Raw genomic sequence first — 22,065 nt, 5'->3', positions numbered from 1 at the left:
GGATAGTGGAAGAGGTTGTGCATATGACTGGGCAGGAGGGACACAGGAACACTCTGTGCTCTTCTTTCAATTTTTCTATGAACCTAAAGCTCCTCTAAAGAAAAAAAAACACAGTCTTTATAGTTTTATTGGTGCATTATAGTCTCACGTCATGAAGTCGTTCAGAGTGATAGTAACACACGTGCACACAGCACTTGCTGGGCTTTCCCTGGCTCCCTTTTCCCTACTCTTTCCCCAATCAGGATATTAAGATTGGCATTGCTTTCTCACATATGTACATAATGTCTATGGGAGTGATTCCTGCATTGATCCTCCCTTTCCCTCCAGACCCCAGTTTCCTCTAGACCGCCTCCCTCTGTTATCTAAAGGCCCTCTGTGTCCGATTACTTTACTCCCTAGCTTCCATATATGAGAGAAAACATATGACCCTTCACTTTCTGTTGCTGGCTAATCTCACTTAATGTTCATCAGGTTCTTCCATTTCCCTGCAAATCACATTAACTTATTCTTCTGTATTGCTGAGTAGAATTCAATTTGGTTTTTCCCATAATTTTATAATCCATTCATCTGTTGACGGACCCCTAGGTTGATTCCATAATTTGGCTATTGTGCTGCTATGAACATGGATATGCATGCATTACTATAATATTCTGATTTCAGTCTCTTTGGAAGGATACCAAGAAATGCTATAGCTGAGCCGGGCATGGTGGCACATGCTTGTAATCCCAGTACTTGAAAGGTTGAGACAGGAGGATCACGCAGGTTCGAAGCCAGCCTGAGCTACTTAGTGAGGCTCTCAGCAACTTAGTGAGACCTGTTTCCAAATAAAATATAAAATAGGCCTGGGAGTGTAGCCCAGAGGTAAAAGGCCCCCTGGATTTCATCCTCAGCACCAAAAAAAAAAAAAAAAAAGGAAAAGAAAAGAAAAGAAAAGAAAAGAAATTATATAGCTGGATCATATGGTGGGTTCATTCTCAGTTTTCTGAGGAATCTCCACACTGATCTCCATAGCAGCTGCACTCATTTGCAGTCTCACCTAAAATCTATTTTAAAAATTAGACCAAGAAGTACACTAAATTTTCATTTTTAGTAATCAAAGAATAAGGAAGTAGAGAGGAATTTCAGGATTGCCAAGCTGGTGGTGTTTAGCTCCATTATGGCCAATGTCAGAGGAAGAGGATTGCTAGAAATGTCTCCTGGAGGGGTAAACAGTCCTTTTCACACAAAAGGGTTGGGAATCCCTAAGGACATACATGTAAAAACCGTTTATATACCTTGAAGTTTTCTATAAACTAAATGTGAATTATTTCTATTCTGCCCTTGGGTTAGAAGGATCACTCAGCACTTGAATAGAAAACCTACAGATCCCCAGGTGTGGTGGTGCATCCTTGTAATCCCAGTACTCGGGAGGCTGAAACAGGAGAATCACAGACTCAACACCAGCCTCAGCCACTTATTGAGACCCTCAGCAACCTAGCAAGACCTTGCTTGAAAACAAAAAATAAAAAGGGTAGGGGGTGTAGTTCAGAGACAAAATGCCCCTGGCTTTAAGCTTCAGTTCCCAGTATTCAGTTCCCAGTAAAACACACACACACACACACACACACACACACACACACACACACACACATGTACAAGCCTACAGATGGCTTTTAATCTAAAATACTAAAGTGGTTTCTTTTTTCTTTCTGTTCTCCCATCTACCTTTTTATTTTTAATCTGCAGATTCAAAATGTTCTTTATGAATTCTTTCAAAAACCAGATTTTGAGCTTGGTAAGTAAATACTACTGCTGAAGCATTTTTATTTCTTTTCTTGGAGGAGGCAGTGAATTCAGATGGAGTCAATACTGAGACAGATGTTACTGAAAGCTCGTCTAGATGAAATTAGGCTCTTTTGTTTTTTCTGAACAGAGAATGTAGAAAAGCAGAGGCAATCAACCGTTATCAGTTGTTTTAGTACAATATTCCATTTTATTGCAAATATTCTGTACTACTCCTTTATTATCTGTGGCATTCCTAAATAATGTTATTTACAGAATTTTTAAAGAAATATATTAAGTGAGTGTGATGATGCATGCCTATAATACAGTGCTTGGGAGACTGAGACAGAAGAATCACAGGTTTCAGGCCAGCCTGTGAAATTTAGCAAGATCCTGTTTCAAACTAAAAATAAAATCAAGAAGGGCCAGGCATGGTGGCGCACATTTGTAATCCTAATACTTGGGAGGCTAAAATAGGAGGATCACAGTTTCACAGCCAGCCTTAGCAACTTACTAAGGCCCTCTGCAATTTAATTAAATCTTTTTTCAAAATAAAGCAATAAAATATGGCTGGGGGTATAGCTCAGAAGTAGAATGCCCCTGGGTTCAATCCCCAGCACCACAAAAAACAAAAATAAGAAATAAAAAATAATAAAAAGGGCTGGGACTATAACTCAGAGGTTTAGAGGTACTGTGCCCCTGGGTTCAATCTCTAGTATCAAAAAAATAGAAAAAAGAATTTCATAACTTTTATATAAAGAAGAAATAAAGAAATACAAAGAAAGGTATTAAAAACAAGATGTTCTGTATTTATTTTAATATATAAACGTTCTCTTGGTTATAACTTTACTAGAAGACATTTGGAGTCGTCAGGCATTCGTATCTACTGCCACACTCTTTATTACTGATCACTGCATTTCATAACTTCCTCATTTTTAGCTTTTATGTTCTTGAGTTTGTCTTCCCTTTTGGTCACCTCTTAGCATTTTTGTTTCGGTGGTTCTTCTTTGGCTTGCATGTGTGTGTGTGTGTGTGTGTGTGTGTGTGTGTGTGTGTGTGTGCGTGCGTGTAGTTTTGGGGATTGAACCCAGGGGCATTCTACCTCTGAGCTACATCTCCAGCCCCTTTTCTTTTTTTTTTTTTTTTTTTTTCTTTTTTTGGTGGTACTGGGGTTCCTGGAAACCCTTCTTCCTCCAGGCTACACTCCCAGACCTATTTTTACATTTTTTAAATTTGGAAACAGGGTCTCCTAAGCCAGTGCGCACGGCTGGCTTCAAACCTGTGCGATCCTCCTGTCTCTGCCTCCCAAGCGCGGGGATTACAAGTGTGCGCCACCACACCTGGCTTATTTTTTATTTTGAAATAGAGTCTTGTTAAGTTGCTGAGGCTGTCCTCAAACCCGCAGTCTTCCTGTCTTAGCCTCCCAGGTACTGGGATTACAGGTTGGGAGGTGAAGACAGGAGGATCGCACAGGTTCGAAGCCAGCCTCGCTGGCTTAAGAGACCCTGTTTCCAAATAAAAATATTTAAAAAAATAGGTCTGGGAGTGTAGCCCGGAGGAAGAAGGGTTTCCAGGAACCCCAGTACCACCAAATAATAATAATAATAATAATAATAATAATAATAATAATAATAATAATAATAATAAAAACATATTCACAACTGTGACCAATGACTTTAAAAAAAAATTTTTTTTTTTTTTTGCAGATCTGGGGATGGAACTCAGGGGCATTTGACCTCTGAGCTACACCCCCTGCCTTATTTTTTATTCTTTATTTTGAAACTGGGTCTCACTGAGTTGCAAAGGGCCTCACTAAGTAGCTGAGGCTGTCCGCGAACCGCGATCCTCCAGGTCTCAGCCTCCCAAATGCTGGGATTACAAGCGTACACTACCATGGCTGGCTGTGACCCATGACTTTTAATCCATCTTCCCATTCCAGACTTTCCCCCCTGAGCTCCAGATTCAATTGAAAAGCTCTACATGCTGGATGTGATGGTGCATGCTTGTAATCCCAGTACTTGGGAGCCTGAGACAGAAGGATTGCAGGTTTGAGAAGTTTTAAGAAGCCTCAGAAGTTTAGAGAGACGGTGTTTTGAAACAAAAAAGTGAAAAAGGGATTGCAGTGTAGCTCGGAGATAAAATGCCTCTAGGTTCAATCCCCAGTAACATACACACACACACTCCTACAGTGAGTGGTGGTAAGTGAGAAAAGCAAGCTGTACATCATGTTTATATGCAGTAAAACAAAAAATTATATATGCAGTAATATATAATATATAATATATCTCTCTCTGTACACATGCACATATGGAAACCACAGGACCGTTGCTGGCAGGATGATGCCAAACTTGATTCTGGGGCAGCGTCCCCGCAAGAGTGCTGATGGGGAAACAGGAAAGGGAGGATACGCATGTTTTGCTGCAGTGTATGATTTGAATCTTTTGCTAAATACCCATAAATTGTTAGTTAAGAAACATTAAAGAAAAAGCAAGTTTTTAAAAGATAGTTTAGCTGGGTGTGGTAGAGCACACTTGTAATCCCAGTACTTGGGAGACTGAGACAGGAGGATCGCAAGTTCAAGACCAGCCTGTGAGACCCTCCGCAATTTAGCAAGTTTCAAAAGAAAGAATAAAACAGGACTGGGGGTAGAGCTCAAAGGTAGATTGCTTCTGGGTTGGATTCCCAGTAACACACGCACACACACACACACACACACACACACACACACACAATAAAAGCTAGGGGTGGGGGGTGGGTATAGCTCAGAGGTAGAATGCCCCTGGGTTTAATCCCCAGTACCATTAAAAAAAAAAAAAAATATATATATATATATATATATATGAAAATAAAAACAGAATAATAAGACAGTTTGTAGAGGCACTTGACTTAGTATCTAGTAGCGTGAATGCTAGTATAAATTAACCCAAATGGTTTTGGAGTATTTTATACTATTTTGCATAATTGTGTCTGCTTTTTCTCAACCTAGTTATTTAAAATTTAGATTCATTCTTTTTATTTATTTTGTGGTATTGGGAATCAAACCCAGGGACATTCTATATCCAAGATACACCTCCAACCCTATCTTTATTTTATTTATTTCTTTATGTTTTTTTGTTTTTGTTTTTGGTTTTTTTTTTTTGCAGTACTTGGGATAGAACCCAGGGGCATTCTACCTCCAAGCTACACCTTCAGCCTAATTTTTAATTTTTAATTTTGAAACAGGGTTTCACTAAGTTGTGGAAGGCCTCACTAATTAGATGAGATTGGCTATAAACCTGCTATCCTCCTGTCTCAGCCTCCCAAGTACTGGGATTATAAGCATGTGTCACCACACTTGGCCCAATTTTATTTTTTTTATTTTGAAACAGGGTCTGGCTAGGTTGATGAGAGTCTCACTACTTGCTGAGACTTGTCCTTGAACCTACAATTCACCTGTCTGAGCCTCCCAAGTACTGAGATTATAGGTGTGCGCCACCATGCCAGCTTAGGTTCTTTTTTTTCTTTTCTTTTTTTTTTTTAGTGTTTGGTTGCTTGGTTAAATAAAAGCCAGAAACAAATAATTTTGTAGTAATTGGGAGGTTACCCAACTATATATAATTTTGCTCTACCATAAGTAGACAGTAGCTAAGAAACATTTTTATATTCTTTTTAGTATTATAATGAAAATATAAAATGTAAAGGTATCACAATCAAACTAACTAATAACTTCTATTTCAAAATTAGAATCACGTTGCAAACAGTTGAATATTATTGACTCAATGGAACCAGGATTGAACAAAGTGGAATTTATAGAAGTAAGAGTTATATTACTTTATATTTGAATCAAATTATTTTGTCAGTTTTAATTGTTGGTAGATGTCACACATACATTAACTAGAATGTAATTAAATGAAAGCATGAAAACTTTTTTATTGATTTTACAGGACCCACTTTGAGCTATTTTGACCCCTCTAAAATTAGGTTGCATATTACGAAGACAACTTAGAGTTTATTTTAGGCAGTGGCACTCATGACATGAAAATGTGAAAAACTTCCACTAATACTTTCTAGTAAGATCAAGAAAGACCAGCATCTTATATTTGGTGAAATCTGTTATACAAATAACGGTGACTAAAACTACAAAGCATTTCCCATGGGCCAAACACTGTCCCAAATTATCTGTTTGTGAACTCAGTAACTGTGTGTGTGTGTGTGTGTGTGTGTGTGTGTGTGTGTGTGTGCAGTACTGGGGATTAAACCCTGGGATGTTCTGCCTCTGAACTATACCCTCAAACCTATTTTATTTGAAAACAGGATCTCGGTAAGTCGTGGAGGGTCTCACTAAGTTGCTGAGGCTGGTTGTGAACCTGCAATCCTCCTGTCTTAGCCTCCCAAATACTCCTCAGTAACTTTTATCCTCTATTTTTAAATTCTCTACTTTTTTTTAACCCTCTACTTTTATAGATGAAAACACTGAGGTTCCGAAAGGTTAACTAATCTCACATGTGAGACATGGTATCACCATCAGTGGAACAGGGGAAATTTGTATTTGTTAGGTTGAAAATAGAGTTAGGGGGTTTAGGATGGAGGTAAAAACACCAACTGGGTTATCAGATTCGGCCCCGGCCCCTCCGGAGAGTCAGCCAGCTGTGGGGGAAGGGACTGATGGGCCACACGTCTGCAGAGTTGCACATAGTCCTGATCGGCCGGCTGAGTCACGTGGAGGATCGGAGGCACCGATGTTTTATAGGCATGCCAATTCTCTGGTGACACCTGTAGTCTCGCAATGTTTGGAGTCTTGAGGCACCTGGAGTCTTGCGATATCTCTGCTTCTGGCTTCCGAGGTTCCGCCTCCTGTTCCGCTGTGAGATCAAGTGCGGGAGGGACCCAACTTATCATCATTTAGTTGGTTTGGTTTCAAAATCTATATAGTATCTGAGAAAGTAGGATTCTATTTTATGGAATAATTAAAAGAGCAACTTAATGAAATCAGAAAGTGGGCATGGTGGTGCATGCTTGTAATCCCAGCATTTGGGAGACTGAGACAGGAGGATAGAGGTTTAAGGACAGCCTCAGCTACTTAGTGAGGCCCTTTGCAACTCAGTGAGACCCTGTTTCAAAATAAAGAATAAAAAATAGGGCTGAGAGTGCTCAGAGGTAGAATGCCCCAGGTTCCATCCCCAGTACTGCAAAAATAAAATAAAATAAAATAAAATAAATAAAACCAGAGCCCTTAGTCTTTTATCATCTGCTTATAGATTTTTCCATGTTTTCTCTATTTCCCCTTGTTTGTCTCTAATGAGCCTCAAAGTCAAGATAACTTTCTCTTCACATACACCCTTTGTCCACTGAAGTGTTAAATGCAGTTTCAAAGTTCCATATGAAGGATTTCTGAAATTCATTTTGAAATGACTGTAAAGATCAGAATTTGGCAAATTCTGTGTTGTTTTCATTGTGTTTTCTTAGGTGCTGTCTTTGTCTCTTTCCCATCCATTAAGCCATAGGGGCAAACTAATGGACAAGGTTGTATATCTCTCCTCTGTGATGCCAAACCCATACTATGAGCCCCCTCTATGTATGTATGTATGTATGTATGTATGTATGTATGTATATATGTGTGTGTGTGTATGTATATACATGCTGGGGATTGAACTCAGTGGACTTCAATCTTCAGACTACACTACTCAGGCCTTTTTATTTTGAAACGTGATCTCACTAAGCTACTGTGCACTGACCTCAAACCTATGATCTTCCTGTCTCAGCCTCTCAAGTTCTGGCAAGACAGGCATGCACTGCCATGCCTGTCTTGAACCCCTTTTTACTCATTCTCACACACTAACTCAATATTTACCCTGCCCTAAATCAACAAAGGGCCAGGTACCAGACAACCATGATTAGCTCCTCTGTTCTAATGTCTGCCAGAATCATTCAAACGAGCCAATATCCGAAACCATTTCCCCAGCCTTGCCTAAGGGCTTTGGCTTAGCCTTTCCCTTTGCTTGTTCCTGCTTCTGCCTCCTGATCAAAGCCTGACCCTTTCCCTTTAGCACTCTATCACATGGGATGCTCCTTCTCTTGGAAACCCGTTATAAGAATCTTCTAGTTGGGTGTGGTGGTGCATACCTGTAATCCCAGTAGTTGAGAGGCTAAGACAGGAGGATCTCAGGTTCAAGGCCAGTCTCAACAACTTAGCAAGGCCCTCAGCAACCTAATGAGAATCTGTTTGAAATTTTAAAAAAATTAAATTGGGCTGGAAGTGCAACTCAGAACGACCTTGGGTTGAATTCCCAGTGCATGCGTGACCATGCGCATGCATACACGCGTCCTCTAATGGAATTAGCCTCTTTATGTCATCATTCAATCACCTCCTTAAATTAAAATCCCACCAATAGATTCAAGCAAGACTTCCGGGAAGATGGCGACCGAGAAAAGCGGGGCTTAAGAGCCCCGCTAACAACCAATCTCCATTACCACAAAATCAGCGCCTTTCATAGCCAGAAAACATCATCACCAGAGAAACAAAAAAATCACCAGGCTCCAGAGAGAAAGCAGACTGAGAACAGAGCTCAGAGCCACAGAGGAGATACACTGCCCTCATGTCCGAGGATGCGGCAGCAGCGCCATACTGCCGGCGACAGCGGCAAATTCACCGGACGGCTACAGCAAGCCAAGGTGAGCCGCTGCGGAACAGCCAGGCGGGATTTCTCACTGCAGGTAAAATCTAAAGCTCCCAGTGGCTAAACTCAGCACACGCTGCAGGGATTCAGAGTGGAAATCAAAACCAAGAAGAAATACGCCAGCCTCACGGCCGAGGGTGTGGCAGCGGCGCCATATTGCCACCGGTGGCAGCAGCAGAGAATTCACCGAATCCAGGATAGCTACATCTGCGAACTCAAGAACAGATAGTCAAATTGCGGGCCACAGAGGAGAAATCCCAGTACTGTACTCCCTGGGACTTGACCCAGTGGGGGAGGGGCGGTGGCAGAGATATCACACCATAGGAGAACGTACAACCTGGCACCCCCCACAGTCTAAAGCAGCCTCTATCGACTCTCTGGGTCGGAGACTCTGTGATACAACCCAGTAAAGGAGTAGTGGGGTCTGAGATACTACTGACTCCAGATCCAGAACACCTTAAGTGAAGTCATAGTGACCCAAGGGAAGAACCCAGAGAAGGCACAAACTTCCAAAATCATGGGAAAGAGGAATAATACTGGAGCAATGAATGCCCACAACCCCACAACATCAGAACCCAATAAAACAGAAAATCAGAGATTTCTAGAAGATCAAATCAGGAAAATAACTGTAGAAATAATAGAGGTGCTTCGAAAAGAACTCAGAGAGAGCCAAAAAGAGATAAAGGATGCAATTAATGAAGTAAAGGCCTCAATTCAAAGCACAAACAACCGATTAGACCACATGGAGAACAGAATCTTGCTCTTAGAAGATGATCATTCCAAAAATGAACGCATAGTTTCTAATCTAGGAAAAAATATCCGACAGCAGGAATCTGATATTGAAGAAATATGGGCCCATTTTAAGAGAGCTAACCTAAGAATAATTGGAATAGAGGAGGGAAAAGAAAGTGAAACCAAAGGGATCAAGGTAATAGCAGAAAATTTTCCAAACATAGAGCAAGAGCTCGATACACAGGTCCAGGAAACTTATAGAGCTCCCTTTAGACAGGATTGGAGAAGAGGATCCCCACGCCACATAATTGTCAAAATGACCACTGTGGAAGCCAAGCAGAGAATCTTAAAGGCAACAAAAACAAAGGGCCAAGTGACATTCAGAGGCAAGCCAATTAGAATCACTCCAGACTTCCCAAACCAAGTCATGAGAGCCAGAAGGGCTTGGAGTAACATATTCCAAACTCTGAAAGAAAACAACTTCCAGCCAAAAATTTCCTACCCAGCAAAACTTTCTATCAAATTAGATGGAGAAATAAGAAGCTTCCATGACAAACAGAAACTGAAGGAATTTATGTCTTCAAAACCAGCACTAGAGAAAATACTCAAAGAGATTAACTACAAAGAAGAAATAGGTAACACACATTAGAACCAGAGAAACAAGAGTTTCCATCCAACAGACAACTAAGATTGGTTATCTGTGGAGATTCATTACTTATGTTAGTCTTTTACCTATCTCTAAATGGTATTGTTTGCCTTTATTGTTGTTAATTTTTAGGATTTCTAGTTGGAATATTAATATACATTCAGATATAGCATTTGGAAATATTTTATCCCATTCTTTTTTTTTTTTTTTTTTTTTTGGTGGTACTGGGGTTCCTGGAAGCCCTTCTACCTCCGGGCTACACTCCCAGACCTATTTTATATTTTTGAAACAGGGTCTCTTACGCCAGCGCGGCTGGCTTCTAACCTGCGCGATCCTCCTGTCTCGGCCTCCCAAGCGCGGGGATTACAAGCGTGCGCCACCACGCCCGGCTATTTTATCCCATTCTATCAGTAACTTTTAACTATGTTTACATTGTCTTTGGATATACAATATTTTTTTTTATTTTTTAGGGAGTTTGTATACTCTTCTTTTGCCTGTGCCATTGAAATCATATCCAAGAAATCACTGCCAATTTCAGTGTTGTGAGGTTTTATGACCCAGATTTTCTCCTAAAAGTTTATAGTCTTAAGATTTATATTTAGGTCTTTTATCTATTTTGAGTTAATATTTGTATATGGGATTAGGTAAGGGTCCAACTTTATTCTTTTCCATGTAATTATTATGTTTCAACAATATTTCGTTAAAAGATTATTATTTTCACCACCAAATGTTCGTGGAAACCTTGTCAAAAATAACTTGACAATATAGGGAAGAATTTAGCTCTAGGCTTTTATTTAACTCCAATGGTTTATATATCTGCCTTTAGAATAGTACTACACTGTTTCAATTATTGTAGCATTATATGGTTTGAAATCAGAAAATATATATCTTCTAGCTTTGTTCTTTTTCAAGATCGTTTTGGGTATCTAGAGTCCATATTCCATATTAGGATAGATTTTTTTTTCTGAAAAATAAATATATAAATATATGATAGTTTCACCTAAAAAAATAGAAAAAAATATTCTCTGGTAAGAAAGAAAGTAAAAAGAAATATTGAAATGTTATCTTTAAGTCATCAAAAGCTTAGTATCAGACAAATAAATGAAACTGTTATGTGAGATTATCGTTGTTAATTTTGGATAATTGCTATAATACTAGATGTCAACCACTAAGCCAAGCATGGGAGGGAGGGATGGGGAGAGAATGGGGTGGGGATCGGGTGGGGGCTGACTGGGCAATGTGTGCATGTATGTCTACAAAAGTTTGTATCCCACTATGATGTATGAATACAGTGCACCAATAAAAAAAATTTAGTAGAAAAAATAAATAAATAAACAAACATTCAAGCATAAAAAAAAAAATCCCACCAATACTCAAAGGAAAATGTGCCAGTGGTTTAGAGTCTGGTGTGGTGGCTCGTGACTATAGTGCAAGTACCTGGGAGGTTGAAACAGGAGGATCTCAGGTTCAAGGACAATCTCAACAATGTAGCAAGACTCAGCAACCAATTCTGACCCTGTTTCATAACAAAAAAGGGCTGAAGGTGTAGCTCGGAAGTAGAAGGCCCCTGGGCTCAATCTTCAGTACCAAAAAAAAAAAAAAAAAAAAAAAAAAAAAAGTTTAGCAAAAGCCAAGGTTTTATCACTTTAATATAGTTATAAACATAGCTTAGATTTGTAAAACACTGACTTTTTTTTTTTTTTTTTTTTTGGTGGTACTGTGGTGGAACCCAGAGACTTTCTACCTCTGGGCTATACTCCCAGACCTATTTTATATTTTTATTTGGAAACCGGGTCTCACTAAGTTGCTGAGAACCTCACTAAGTAGCTGAGGCTGGCTTTGAACCCGTGTGCTCCTCCTGTCTCAGCCTCCCAAGCGTGGGGATTATAAGCGTGAGCCACCATGCCCGGCTGACACTGACTCTTGATGTTATTTTCCTATTTGTCTTATTTTAGTTTCCCTACAAATGAGCAATCTAGAAAATTTTATTTTTTAATTATAAAAGTAATATTTAAATGTTATCATGTGTGAATTGTAGCTCAGTAAGAAAGTAATATCAGAACTGGAGCCGGGCGTGATGGCGCACGCTTGTAATCCCCGCGCTTGGGAGGCGGAGACAGGAGGATCGCACAGGTTCGAAGCCATCCACTCTTGCTTAAGAGACCCTGTTTCCAAATAAAAGGTATAAAATAAGTCTGGGAGTGTAGCCTGGAGGTAGAAGGGCTTCCAGGAACCCCAGTACCACTAAAAAAAGAAGAAGAAAGTAATATCATTTTCTTGGAGAAAATTAAAGATAGAAAAGTATAAAGAAGAAAAATTTAAATGCTTAATTCTATCAGTGACTAATAGCCAAGTATATCCTGCTTTCAAGCTATACCCCCAGCCCTATTTTTTATTATTTATTTTGAAACAGGGTCTCATGAGTTGCAGAGGGCCTCACTAAGTAGTAGCTGAGACTATTCCTGAATCGCAATCCTCCTGTCTCAGTCTACCGAATGCTGGAATTACAAGCATGTACCACCATGCCCGGCCTGATATAACTGTTAACACTGTAATATTTTTTTTGTGTGTGTATGGTACTGGGGATGGAACCCAGGGGCTTTTCTACCTCCGGGCCATACCCCCAGACCTATTTTATACTTTATTTGGAAACAGGGTCTCACTAAGTTTCTGAGAGCCTCACTAAGTAGCTGAGGCTGGCTTTGAACCTGTGCAATCCTCCTGTCTCATCTTCCCAAGTGCTGGGATTACAAGCATGCGCCACCATGCCTGGCTAACACTGTAAGATTTTTGTCTGGATAATCATGGTTCAGATTTTTTGGGGGGGAGAGGTGGTGTGTGTGTGTGTGTGTGTGTGTGTGCGCGTGCGTGCGTGTGTATGCGCGCGCGCATGCGCATGTGTGTGTTGGAAATTGAACCCAGAGGCATTCTAACTCTGAGCTACACCGTTATCTCGCTTTTATTTTTTTATTTTTGGAACATGGTCTCACTAAGTTGCTGAGACTGTCCTTTAACCTGTGATCCTTCTGTCTTAGCCCCCCAAGTACTGGGATTATAGGCATGCACCACTGCACCAGCCTTACTGGTTTTTATTTTTAATGCCATTGGCTGTACTGAGGATATTACATACATTGTTCTTGTGTAATTCTTACAACAGTTCAGTTATTATTGTCGTCATTTTGCAGATGAGGCCTAGGAAGATTGAACAACTTCCTTAAGGTCACACAGCAGATGAGTGACAGAGCCAGACCAAAATCCAAGTTAGCCTGATGCCAAAGCCCACTCTGGTCTTGACTCTTGTGTACTATGGTATCTGTTATTTTCAGGGGACACATGCAAGGGTTCAGTCTTAATCTTGTGGGTTTTCCCTATTGATTTGGCTCATGCCTGATGTATAATTAAATATGCTACTTTTGCATTTAACATATTCTCTTGATCATTACTCTATGTTAATAAATATTCTGTAGCCGGGTGTGTAATCCCAGCATTTGGGAGGCTGAGACAGGAGGATCTGGGTTAGCGGACAGCCTCAGCTTACTAGTGAGGCCCTTCACAACTCAGTGAGACCCTGTTTCAAAATAAAGGATAAAATATAGGGCTGGAGGTGTGGCTTGGAGGTAGAATGCCCCTAGATTCCAGCCCCAGTACCACAAAAACAGGAAGAAATATTCTGTAAAGCACATTTTAAACTTTTTATTATGAAACAATTATGGATTTACAAGAAGTTGCAAAAATAGTAGAGAGAGGTCCTACATACTCTGACCAATTTCTTCAAAAGTTGCATTTTGCATGATTTTAGTGCAATATCAAAACCAGAAAATATTGACACAGTATGTTTATAGTGCTGCCCTGTATTATCACATGTGTAACTTCTATAACCACCATCAAAATTAAGATACAGAACTACTTCAGTACCACAGAGATCTAGTGGAAGTGACATTTTACCAGTATGAATGAAATGTAGAAAACTTGCCTCTTTTTAAGTCCTTTTTTACTTTCCCATTTATAATATCATTGTACCAAATATTTCCTGCTTATACATCACATTAGGCAATGTTTTCCTCTTGTTTCAACTGTTAAATATAATTTAGAAAGCTCAGGAGAGGAAAGTCCATTGCATTTCCCTGTCGTTTTTGCTCTTTTCATTGTTTTTCCTTCCTTTCCTACTTTATATTTGTTCTGGGGACTGAACCCGGGGGCATTTTACCTCTGAGATACACCCCCAGCCCCTTTTAAAAATATATTTTTGGTTTTGTTTTGAAATAGAGTCTCTTTAGGTTGCTGAGCATCTTGCTAACGTGCGGAGGCTGTCCTCAAACCTGTGATCCAGGAGTCTCAGCCTCCCAAGAAGTGGAATTACAGGCATGAGGCACCAAGCCCTACTCCTTTTTACTATTTTTGCCAGAGGAAGCTTTTTTCCCCCCTCTCCCCAAAGGCCATGTGAGGACACAGCAAGAAAGCAGCCATCTGTGGCCCCAAAAGAGAGCCTGCACCAGACACCGACTCTGTTGGCACTTTGATTTGGGTTTCCAGTTCCCAGAACTGTGAGAAAATGAATTTCAGATATTTAAGCCACTTGGTTTATGATAATCTGTATGGTAGCCTGACACAGCTTTAGTAATTTTTTTTAGAATAGATTCTCAGAAATGGAAGAACTAAGTCAAGAACGAACATTAGAGACCAATGGAGCAGAACAGAAGACCCAGAAACAAGTCCACACACAACAGCCAATTGATTTTTGACAAAGGGGCCAAAAACATACACTGGAAAAAAGATAGCCTGCTCAACAAATGGTGTTGGCAAAACTGGTTAACCATATGCAGAAAATTGGAAATTAATCCCACTTTCTCACCCTGCACAAGAGTCAATTCAAGATGAATCAAAGACTTGGAAATTAGACCAGAGACCTTGAGGCTCCTTGAAGAGGGCATAGGTCCAACACTGCAACACATAGGCACAGAAAAAACTTTCTCAACAAGACCCCAAAGGCACAGCAAACTAAAAGGCGAATCAACACGTGGGATTGCATGAAACTGAAGAGCTTCTATACAGCAAAGGAAACTGTCAAGAACCTCAATCGAGAGCCAACCAGATGGGAGAAGATTTTTACCACCTACACCTCCGATAGAGGACTAATATCTAGAATATACAGAGAACTCAAGAAACTCAATACTAAAAAAACAAATATCCAATAAAAAAATGGGCACATTAACTAAATAGACACTTCACAAAAGAAGAAATTCAAATGGCCAATAAATGCATGAAAAAATGCTCAACATCATTGGCAATCAGAGAGATGCAAATCAAAACTACCCTGAGATTTCACCTTACCCCAATTAGAATGGCAACCATTCAAAACACAACAACTAATGCTGGCGAGGATGTGGAGAAGTGGGAACTCTAAAACATTGTTGGTGAGATTGCAAATTAGTACAACCACTTTGGAAAACAGTATGGAGAATCCTCAGAAGAATGGGAACAAATTTACCATTCGTTCCAGCAATACCACTTCTGGGTATCTACCCAAAAGATAGGAAGCCAAACTACCAAACTAATGCATGTGTATCTATGTTCATAGCTGCACAATTCACCATAGCCAAACTATGGAACCAGCCAAGATGTCCATCAACAGATGAATGGATTACAAAACTGTGGGATATGTACACAATGGAATTTTACTCAGCCATTAAAACCACAATTGCAGCATTTACAGGGAAATGGATGGACCTTGAGAACACATGCTAAGTGAGATTAGTCAGCTGCAAAAAGTAAGGAGTCAGATGCTTTCCCTAATATGTGAAAGCTAGGGTGAAAGGGGTCATAGGAGGGACTCCAGGTGAAAAGGAGATCCTATAGAGGAGCAAATAAGGCGACCTAACTGTGGGGATGGGAGGGGGGAAGAAGGAAACTCTTTAAAGCGCACAATATACTTATTCATACCATAGTCAACCACTAAGCCAAGCATGAGAGGGAGGGATGCGGTGGGAGTGGGGTGGGGCCTGGGTGGGGGCTTGCTAGGTGATGTGTGCATTTATGTCTACACAAGTTTTTTGTTTCATTATGATGTAAAATACAATGCACCAATAAAAAATTAAAAACCAAACAAAAAAAGAATGAACATTAGAGTTTGTCTATTGTTAAATTGTGCTGCTGTTGATTGTATTGATTTGTTCTCCCACCAGCAATGAAGAGCTCTCAAAGCACCAAATTCTCACCAATAGTGGGCATTACTAAGTATAAAAACCCCTGCAATTTGATAGCGTTATTTTTTTACTCTTTTTTTTTTTTTCAGTACTGGGGATGGGACTCCGGACATTCTACTTCCAAGATACACCCCCAGGAGCCCCCTATTTTATTCTTTATTTTGAAACAAGGTCTCACTTAAGTTGCAGAGAGCCTCACTAAGTAGCTGAGGTTGTCCCTGAACCATGATCTTCCTGTCTCAGCCTCCCAAATGCTAGGATTACAAGTGTGCACCATCATGCCCGGCAACATTTTATTTTAACTAGTGAGGTCCAACATTTTTTCTATGTTAAAAATGTATTTTTTGAAGTGTTCATTCATATCCTTTTCCCATCTTCCCTATTGATGTTTATTTTTCCTTACAGAATTGTAAGTGCTTATTATATATTAAAGACATCACCATTATGATTCTGAATGATGTATTTTTCAGGGTTTCTCAATTGTCTAAACAGTGTGTGTGTGTGTGTGTGTGTGTGTGTGTGTGTGTGTGTGTGTGGTGTGTGTGTGGGACACTGGGTATTAAACCCAGGGGCACTCTACCTCTGAGCTACATCCCCAGCCCTTTATTTTTTATTTTGAAATAGGGTCTCAGTAGGTGCTGAGCATCTCACTACGTTGTTGAGACTGACCTCAGATCTATAATCCTCTGTCTCAGACTCACAAATACTGGGATTATAGGCATAAACCACCATGCCCAGCTATTTTAAACAATTTCAAAGATGTTTTCTAATTTACAGTTGTTTTTGTTTTTTGTTTTTTGAGATAGGGTCTCACTATGTTGCCCAGGTGGTCCTTGTATGTGTAACCCTCTCACCCTACCTCAAATAGTTGAGATTGCAGTCATGCGCTACCAATGCCTGTCTTTAATTTACAGAAATTTTGTTAATTTTTATGCAAATAAATCTATAGATCACTTTTTAAAGTCTTTTCCACTATTTCTATGCTTACAAGTTTCTCTCCTCAGCAAGTAAATATTTACCTTGTTTTTCTAGCTCTTTTTACTTTTTAAAATTAACTTGAAATTTATTTTGACAGATAGTAGAAGGGAGACTCTAACTCAATTTCCCCTCTAAAGTGGCTAGTCAAATAAATATATTACTCTGTGCATTGAACAAACCTTTCTTTAGAGGTAGTGAATTTTCATCTGGGTGTTGCAGCACACACCTGTAATCCCAGTGCTTGGGAGGTTGAGATAGGAGGATTCAGGTTCAAGGACAGCCGCAGCAACATAGCAAGACTCTCAGCTACCCAGTAAGACCCTGTTTCAAAACAAACAAACTAGCCAAGCATGGTGGTACACACTTGTAATCCCAGTATTTGGGAGGCTGAGATAGGAGGGTCGCTGGTTCTAAGACAGCCTCAGCAAGTAGTGAGACTCTCATCAACCTAGTGAGCCTCTGTTTCAAAATAAAAATAAAATAGGGCTGGGGGTGTACCTCAGAGGTAGAATGCTCCTGGGTTTAATCTCAAGTACCAAAATATAAATAAATTAATTAATTTTATATAATAAATGGGCTGGAGTATAACTCAGAGGTAAGCTGCCCCTCAATTCAATCCCCAGTACCAAAAAAAGTAGATAATATTCCAAGTGAAATGTTTTGTTTTGTTTTGTTTTTGTTTGTTTTTGTTTGGTGGTACTGGGGTTTCTGGAAGCCCTTCTACCTCCGGGCTACACTCCCAGACCTCCCAGACCTCTTTTTATATTTTTATTTGGAAACAGGGTCTCTTAAGCCAGTGAGACTGGCTTCGAACCTGTGTGATCCTCTTGTCTCCACCTCCCAAGCGCAGGGATTACAAGCATGCGCCACCATGCTGGGCTCCAAGTGAAATTTTTTCTACATCATTAATTTTCTTCCTTCCAACAGAAAAAAAGGAAGTTAAAAAATTTAAAATTTTTGCCGGGCGTGGTGGCGCACGCTTGTAATCCCCGCGCTTGGGAGGCGGAGACAGGAGGATCACGCAGGTTCAAAGCCAGTCTCACTGGCTTAGGAGACCCTGTTTCCAAATAAAAATGTAAAAATAGGTCTGGGAGTGTAGCCCGGAAGTAGAAGGGCTTCCAGGAACCCCAGTACCACAAAAAATAAAATAAAATAAAATTTTTGAATGGTAGAGATTTTCTAGTGCCCATATAAATTCAATTTTTCAAAATAAGGGAAAAAGTTAACTTAATTTAATGCAAAATACCTGCATTAAAATATACATGTTCCTGAGGAAATCCATGTCATGTGTGTATCTTTAAGCATGACCTATTCCCATTTTCATATTGGATAAATCACAATCAGAAGACAGAAAAAGTCTTCTTTACTTTGGTAGAGTCAGCTGCAAATAGCTCATCACGATTTCAGGTAAAAAATTTTCTCTCATGCCCAGATTTTTTAGAGAAAGAACGATATAGCCAAGCAGTGGACCCGTGAGAAGCTGTGAGGAAACCCGAGTTCTTTGTGGTCTCCTGTGTTTTCTTAGCCACTGCAGTGGTGCATGCTTATAGTCCCAGTACTTAGACTGGAGGATCACAGGTTCATGACCAGCCTCGGCTACTTAGTGGGCCCTCTGCAGTTCAAAGAAGCACTGTTTCAAAATAAAGACTAAGCTGGGCGTGGTGGCGCACGCTTGTAATCCTAACATTTGGGAGGCTGAGACAGGAGGATCGTGGTTCGCCGACAACTTCAGGTACTTAGTGAGGCCCTTTGCAACTCAGTGAGACCCTGTTTCAAAGTAAATAATTAAAAAAGCAAAACAAAACTGGAGGTGTAGCTCAGAGGTAGAATCCCCCTGGGTTCAATCCCCAGTCCAGAGTGGGGAAAAAAACCCCTCGACTTTTCATTCTCTTTTCATATATCTTTGGAAAGACAATTTAATCTGCCAGACTGAAATGAAAAATTCTTGTGTGACCTCTTACCAATGTTTAATTGAGAATCCGTTTATTCTAGAGCCCCTATTTTACCCATAAATTGCCAATGTAACATTATTGTATAATTTTTTTAAAAAGTAAAGGAACTATTAGTGTAATAATGTAAAAATGAACTCCCAGCCTGGTGTGGTGGCACACACCTGTAATCTCAGTATTTGGAAGGCTGAGACAAGAGAATCGCAGGTTCACGGCCAGCCTCCGCAAGTAGTGAGACTCCTCAGGGAGTTTCACAGGGAAACTCAACAGGGAGACCCTCTTTCAAAATAAAACTTAAAAAAATAGGGTTGGGTGTATAGCTTGGAGGTAGAATTCTTCTGGATTCAATCCCCAGTGCCACAAGAATCATCATCATCATCCCAATCCTTTTCAGTTTATAGAGAGAGGGTTTCTCAAGCAATGACTTGTTAAATTGTATCTTCTTGTGCTTGACTCAGTAGCACAAATACTAAAACTGAAACGATGCAGAGTAGCTTAGCAGCCCTTGCCCGTGGACAGCACACAAATTGCTCCATATTTTGCTTCCAGCTTTGGATTTGTCTTATTTATAACTTAATTAATTTAATTAATAAATGAGAAGTGACATGTTGTAAATGTCACTTCTCCCACTCTTTTAAAAAACTCCAAACTATCATATCTCCCCAACACTAAAATGAATAGTTTGCTTTTTGCATTTCTAAAATCAAGATGAATCTTACACTCCATGTGCACCTTGGGTAAAAGAGTATTTTTTTTCTTGTCTTTCCCGACTCCTCGACTCTGTTTTCATTGTTTTCTTATATTTACTTATTTATGGTACTGGGAATTGAAACTGAGGGCGTTCTACTTCTGAGCTACACCCTCAGCCCAGTTTATTTTTTGTTTTAGATGAAGGTCTTGCTCGATTGCTGAAAGTCGCTACTTGGTGAGGCTGTCCTTAACCCTGTGATCTTCCTGTTTCAGCCTCCCAAATTCTGGGATTACAGGAATGTGCCACCACACCCAGCTTCTATAATCTGTTTTTTTGTTTTGTTTTGTTTTGGTGGTACTGGGGATGGAACCCAGAGGCTTTCTACCTCTGGGCTATACTCCCAGACCTATTTTCTATTTTATTTGGAAACAGGGTCTCACTAAGTTGCTGAGAGCCTCACTAAGTAGCTGAGGCTGGCTTCGAACCTGTGTGATCTTCCTGTCTCAGCCTCCCAAGCGCTGGGATTACAAGTGTGTGCCACCACGCCCGGCGGTATAATCTGTTTTTAAACCAATAATTTATCCAATGATTGATGGTTTCAGATTAGTGGAGAAAGGGGAGCTATATATGTTTTATAAGCAAAACATCTAATATGAAGTAACAAAAATTTTAAGATTTTTGAAGGAATAACAGACAAGTTAAATAATCAAATGAATAAAAAATCTGGGTGTGGTGGTGGTGCAGGCTTGTAATCCTGAAAAAAAAAATCCCTTTTTTGTGCAGGTTTCAAAATTTAAAAAATAATTTAATGGAGCCGTGTGTGGTGGCAAATGACTATAATCCCAGTACATGGAAGACTGAGCCAGTAGGATCACAGATTTGAGGCCAGCCTCAGCAATTTAGTGAGGCCCTCAGCAACTTAGTGAGACCCTGTTTCCAAATTTAAAATAGAGTAGGAGCTAGGCCTAGTGGCCCACATTTGTAATTCCAGTACCATGGGAGGCTGTGACAGGAGGATCACAGGTTTGTGGCCAGCCTCAGCTACTTAGTGAGGCCCTTTGCAACTTAGACCCCGTTTCAAAATAAAGAATAAAAAATAGGAGCTTGTCGTGGTGGTGCACGCCTGTAATCCTAGTGCTTGGGAGGGTGAGACAGGAGGTTCGAGGCCAGTGAAGACTTTCAGCAATTTAGTGAGACCCTTTTAAGCCGGGCATGGTGGTGCATGCTTGTAATCCCAGCATTCGGGAGGCTGAGACAGGAGGATGGCGGTCCACAGACAGCCTCAGCTACTTAGCGAGGCCCTCTGCAACTCAGTGAGACCCGGTTTCAAAATAAAGAATAAAAAATAGCGTAGGGGGTGTGACTCGGAGGTCAAATGCCCCTGGGTTCCATCCTCAGACCCCGCCCAAAAAAAAAAAAAATAGGGCAGGGGGTATAGCTCAGAGGTAGAATACCCCTGGATTCAATTTCCAGTACTGAAAAAAAAAAAAAATAGGGCTAAGAGTGTAGCTCAGAGGCAGAATGCCTCTGGGTTCAATCCCCAGTGTTGTTGCTGCTGCTGCTACTACTACTACTACTACTACTACTACTACTACTACTACTACTACTACTTCTAAAGGGACTAATTTTTTAGTACTGGGTATTGAACTGATTAGGCAAAGGCTCTGAGATATGCTCCCTTCTCTCCCTCTGCCCTTACTGGGGACTGAACACAGAAGCATGTTCTACTTCTGAGCTACATTCCCAGCCTTTTTAAATTTTATTTTAAACTGGGCGTGGTGGTGCACGCTTGTAATCCCAGCATTTGGGAGGCTGACACCTGAGGACTGCTGTTCGAGGACAGCCTCAGATACTTATTGAGGCCATCTGCAACTCAGTGAGACCCAGTTTCAAAATAAAGAATAAAAAATAGGCTGGCGTGGTGGTGCACGCTTGTAATCCCTGCACTTGGGAGGCGAAGACAGGAGGATCACGCAAGTTCAAAGCCAGCCGAGCTGGTTTAAGAGACCCTGTTTCCAAATTTAAAAATATATATAAAAAATAGGTCTGGGAGTGTAGCCCGGAGGTAGAAGGGCTCCCAGAAACCCCAGTACCACCAAAAAAAAAAAAAAAAAAAAAAAAAAAAAAGAATAAAAGGGCAGGGGGTGTAGCTCAGAGGTCAAAAGACCCTGGGTTCCATCCCCAGGCCTGCAAAATATAAAAAATAAAAAATAAATGAATAAATTTTATTTAAGACAAGGTTTTCCTAAATTGCTCAGGCTGGCCTTGAACTTGAGATCCTCCTGCCTCAGCCTCCTCAGTTCTGGGAATACAGGCAGACACTTCCATACTTTGGCAAGGCTATATTTTATATCTATAAATGTTAAAAAGTGCCGGGTGTGGTGGCGCACGCTTGTAATCCCTGTGCTTGGGAGGCTGAGACAGGAGGATCACACAGGTTCGAAGCCAG

At 40.3% G+C, this 22,065-nt stretch overlaps 1 protein-coding gene across 1 annotated transcript in view; it reads left to right on the top strand.

Annotated features, from left to right (window-relative positions):
• Positions 1-22,065, top strand: part of EFCAB5 (EF-hand calcium binding domain 5) — a gene marked incomplete at its 3' end in the record, with an annotated part of 113,143 nt that overhangs the window by 25,148 nt on the left and 65,930 nt on the right. The window contains exons 3-4 of the mRNA XM_080713998.1: positions 1,726-1,774; positions 5,485-5,555. Of these exons, the coding sequence (XP_080570124.1) occupies positions 1,726-1,774; positions 5,485-5,555 (120 nt within the window). The remainder of the gene's footprint in view (positions 1-1,725; positions 1,775-5,484; positions 5,556-22,065) is intronic.

Source organism: Muscardinus avellanarius (assembly GCF_963383645.1).
Source record: "Muscardinus avellanarius genome assembly, chromosome: 16".
Lineage (NCBI taxonomy): Eukaryota > Metazoa > Chordata > Mammalia > Rodentia > Gliridae > Muscardinus > Muscardinus avellanarius.
The sequence above is the reverse complement of the archived record's forward strand: the minus strand, read 5'-3'. Positions and strand labels throughout refer to the sequence as shown.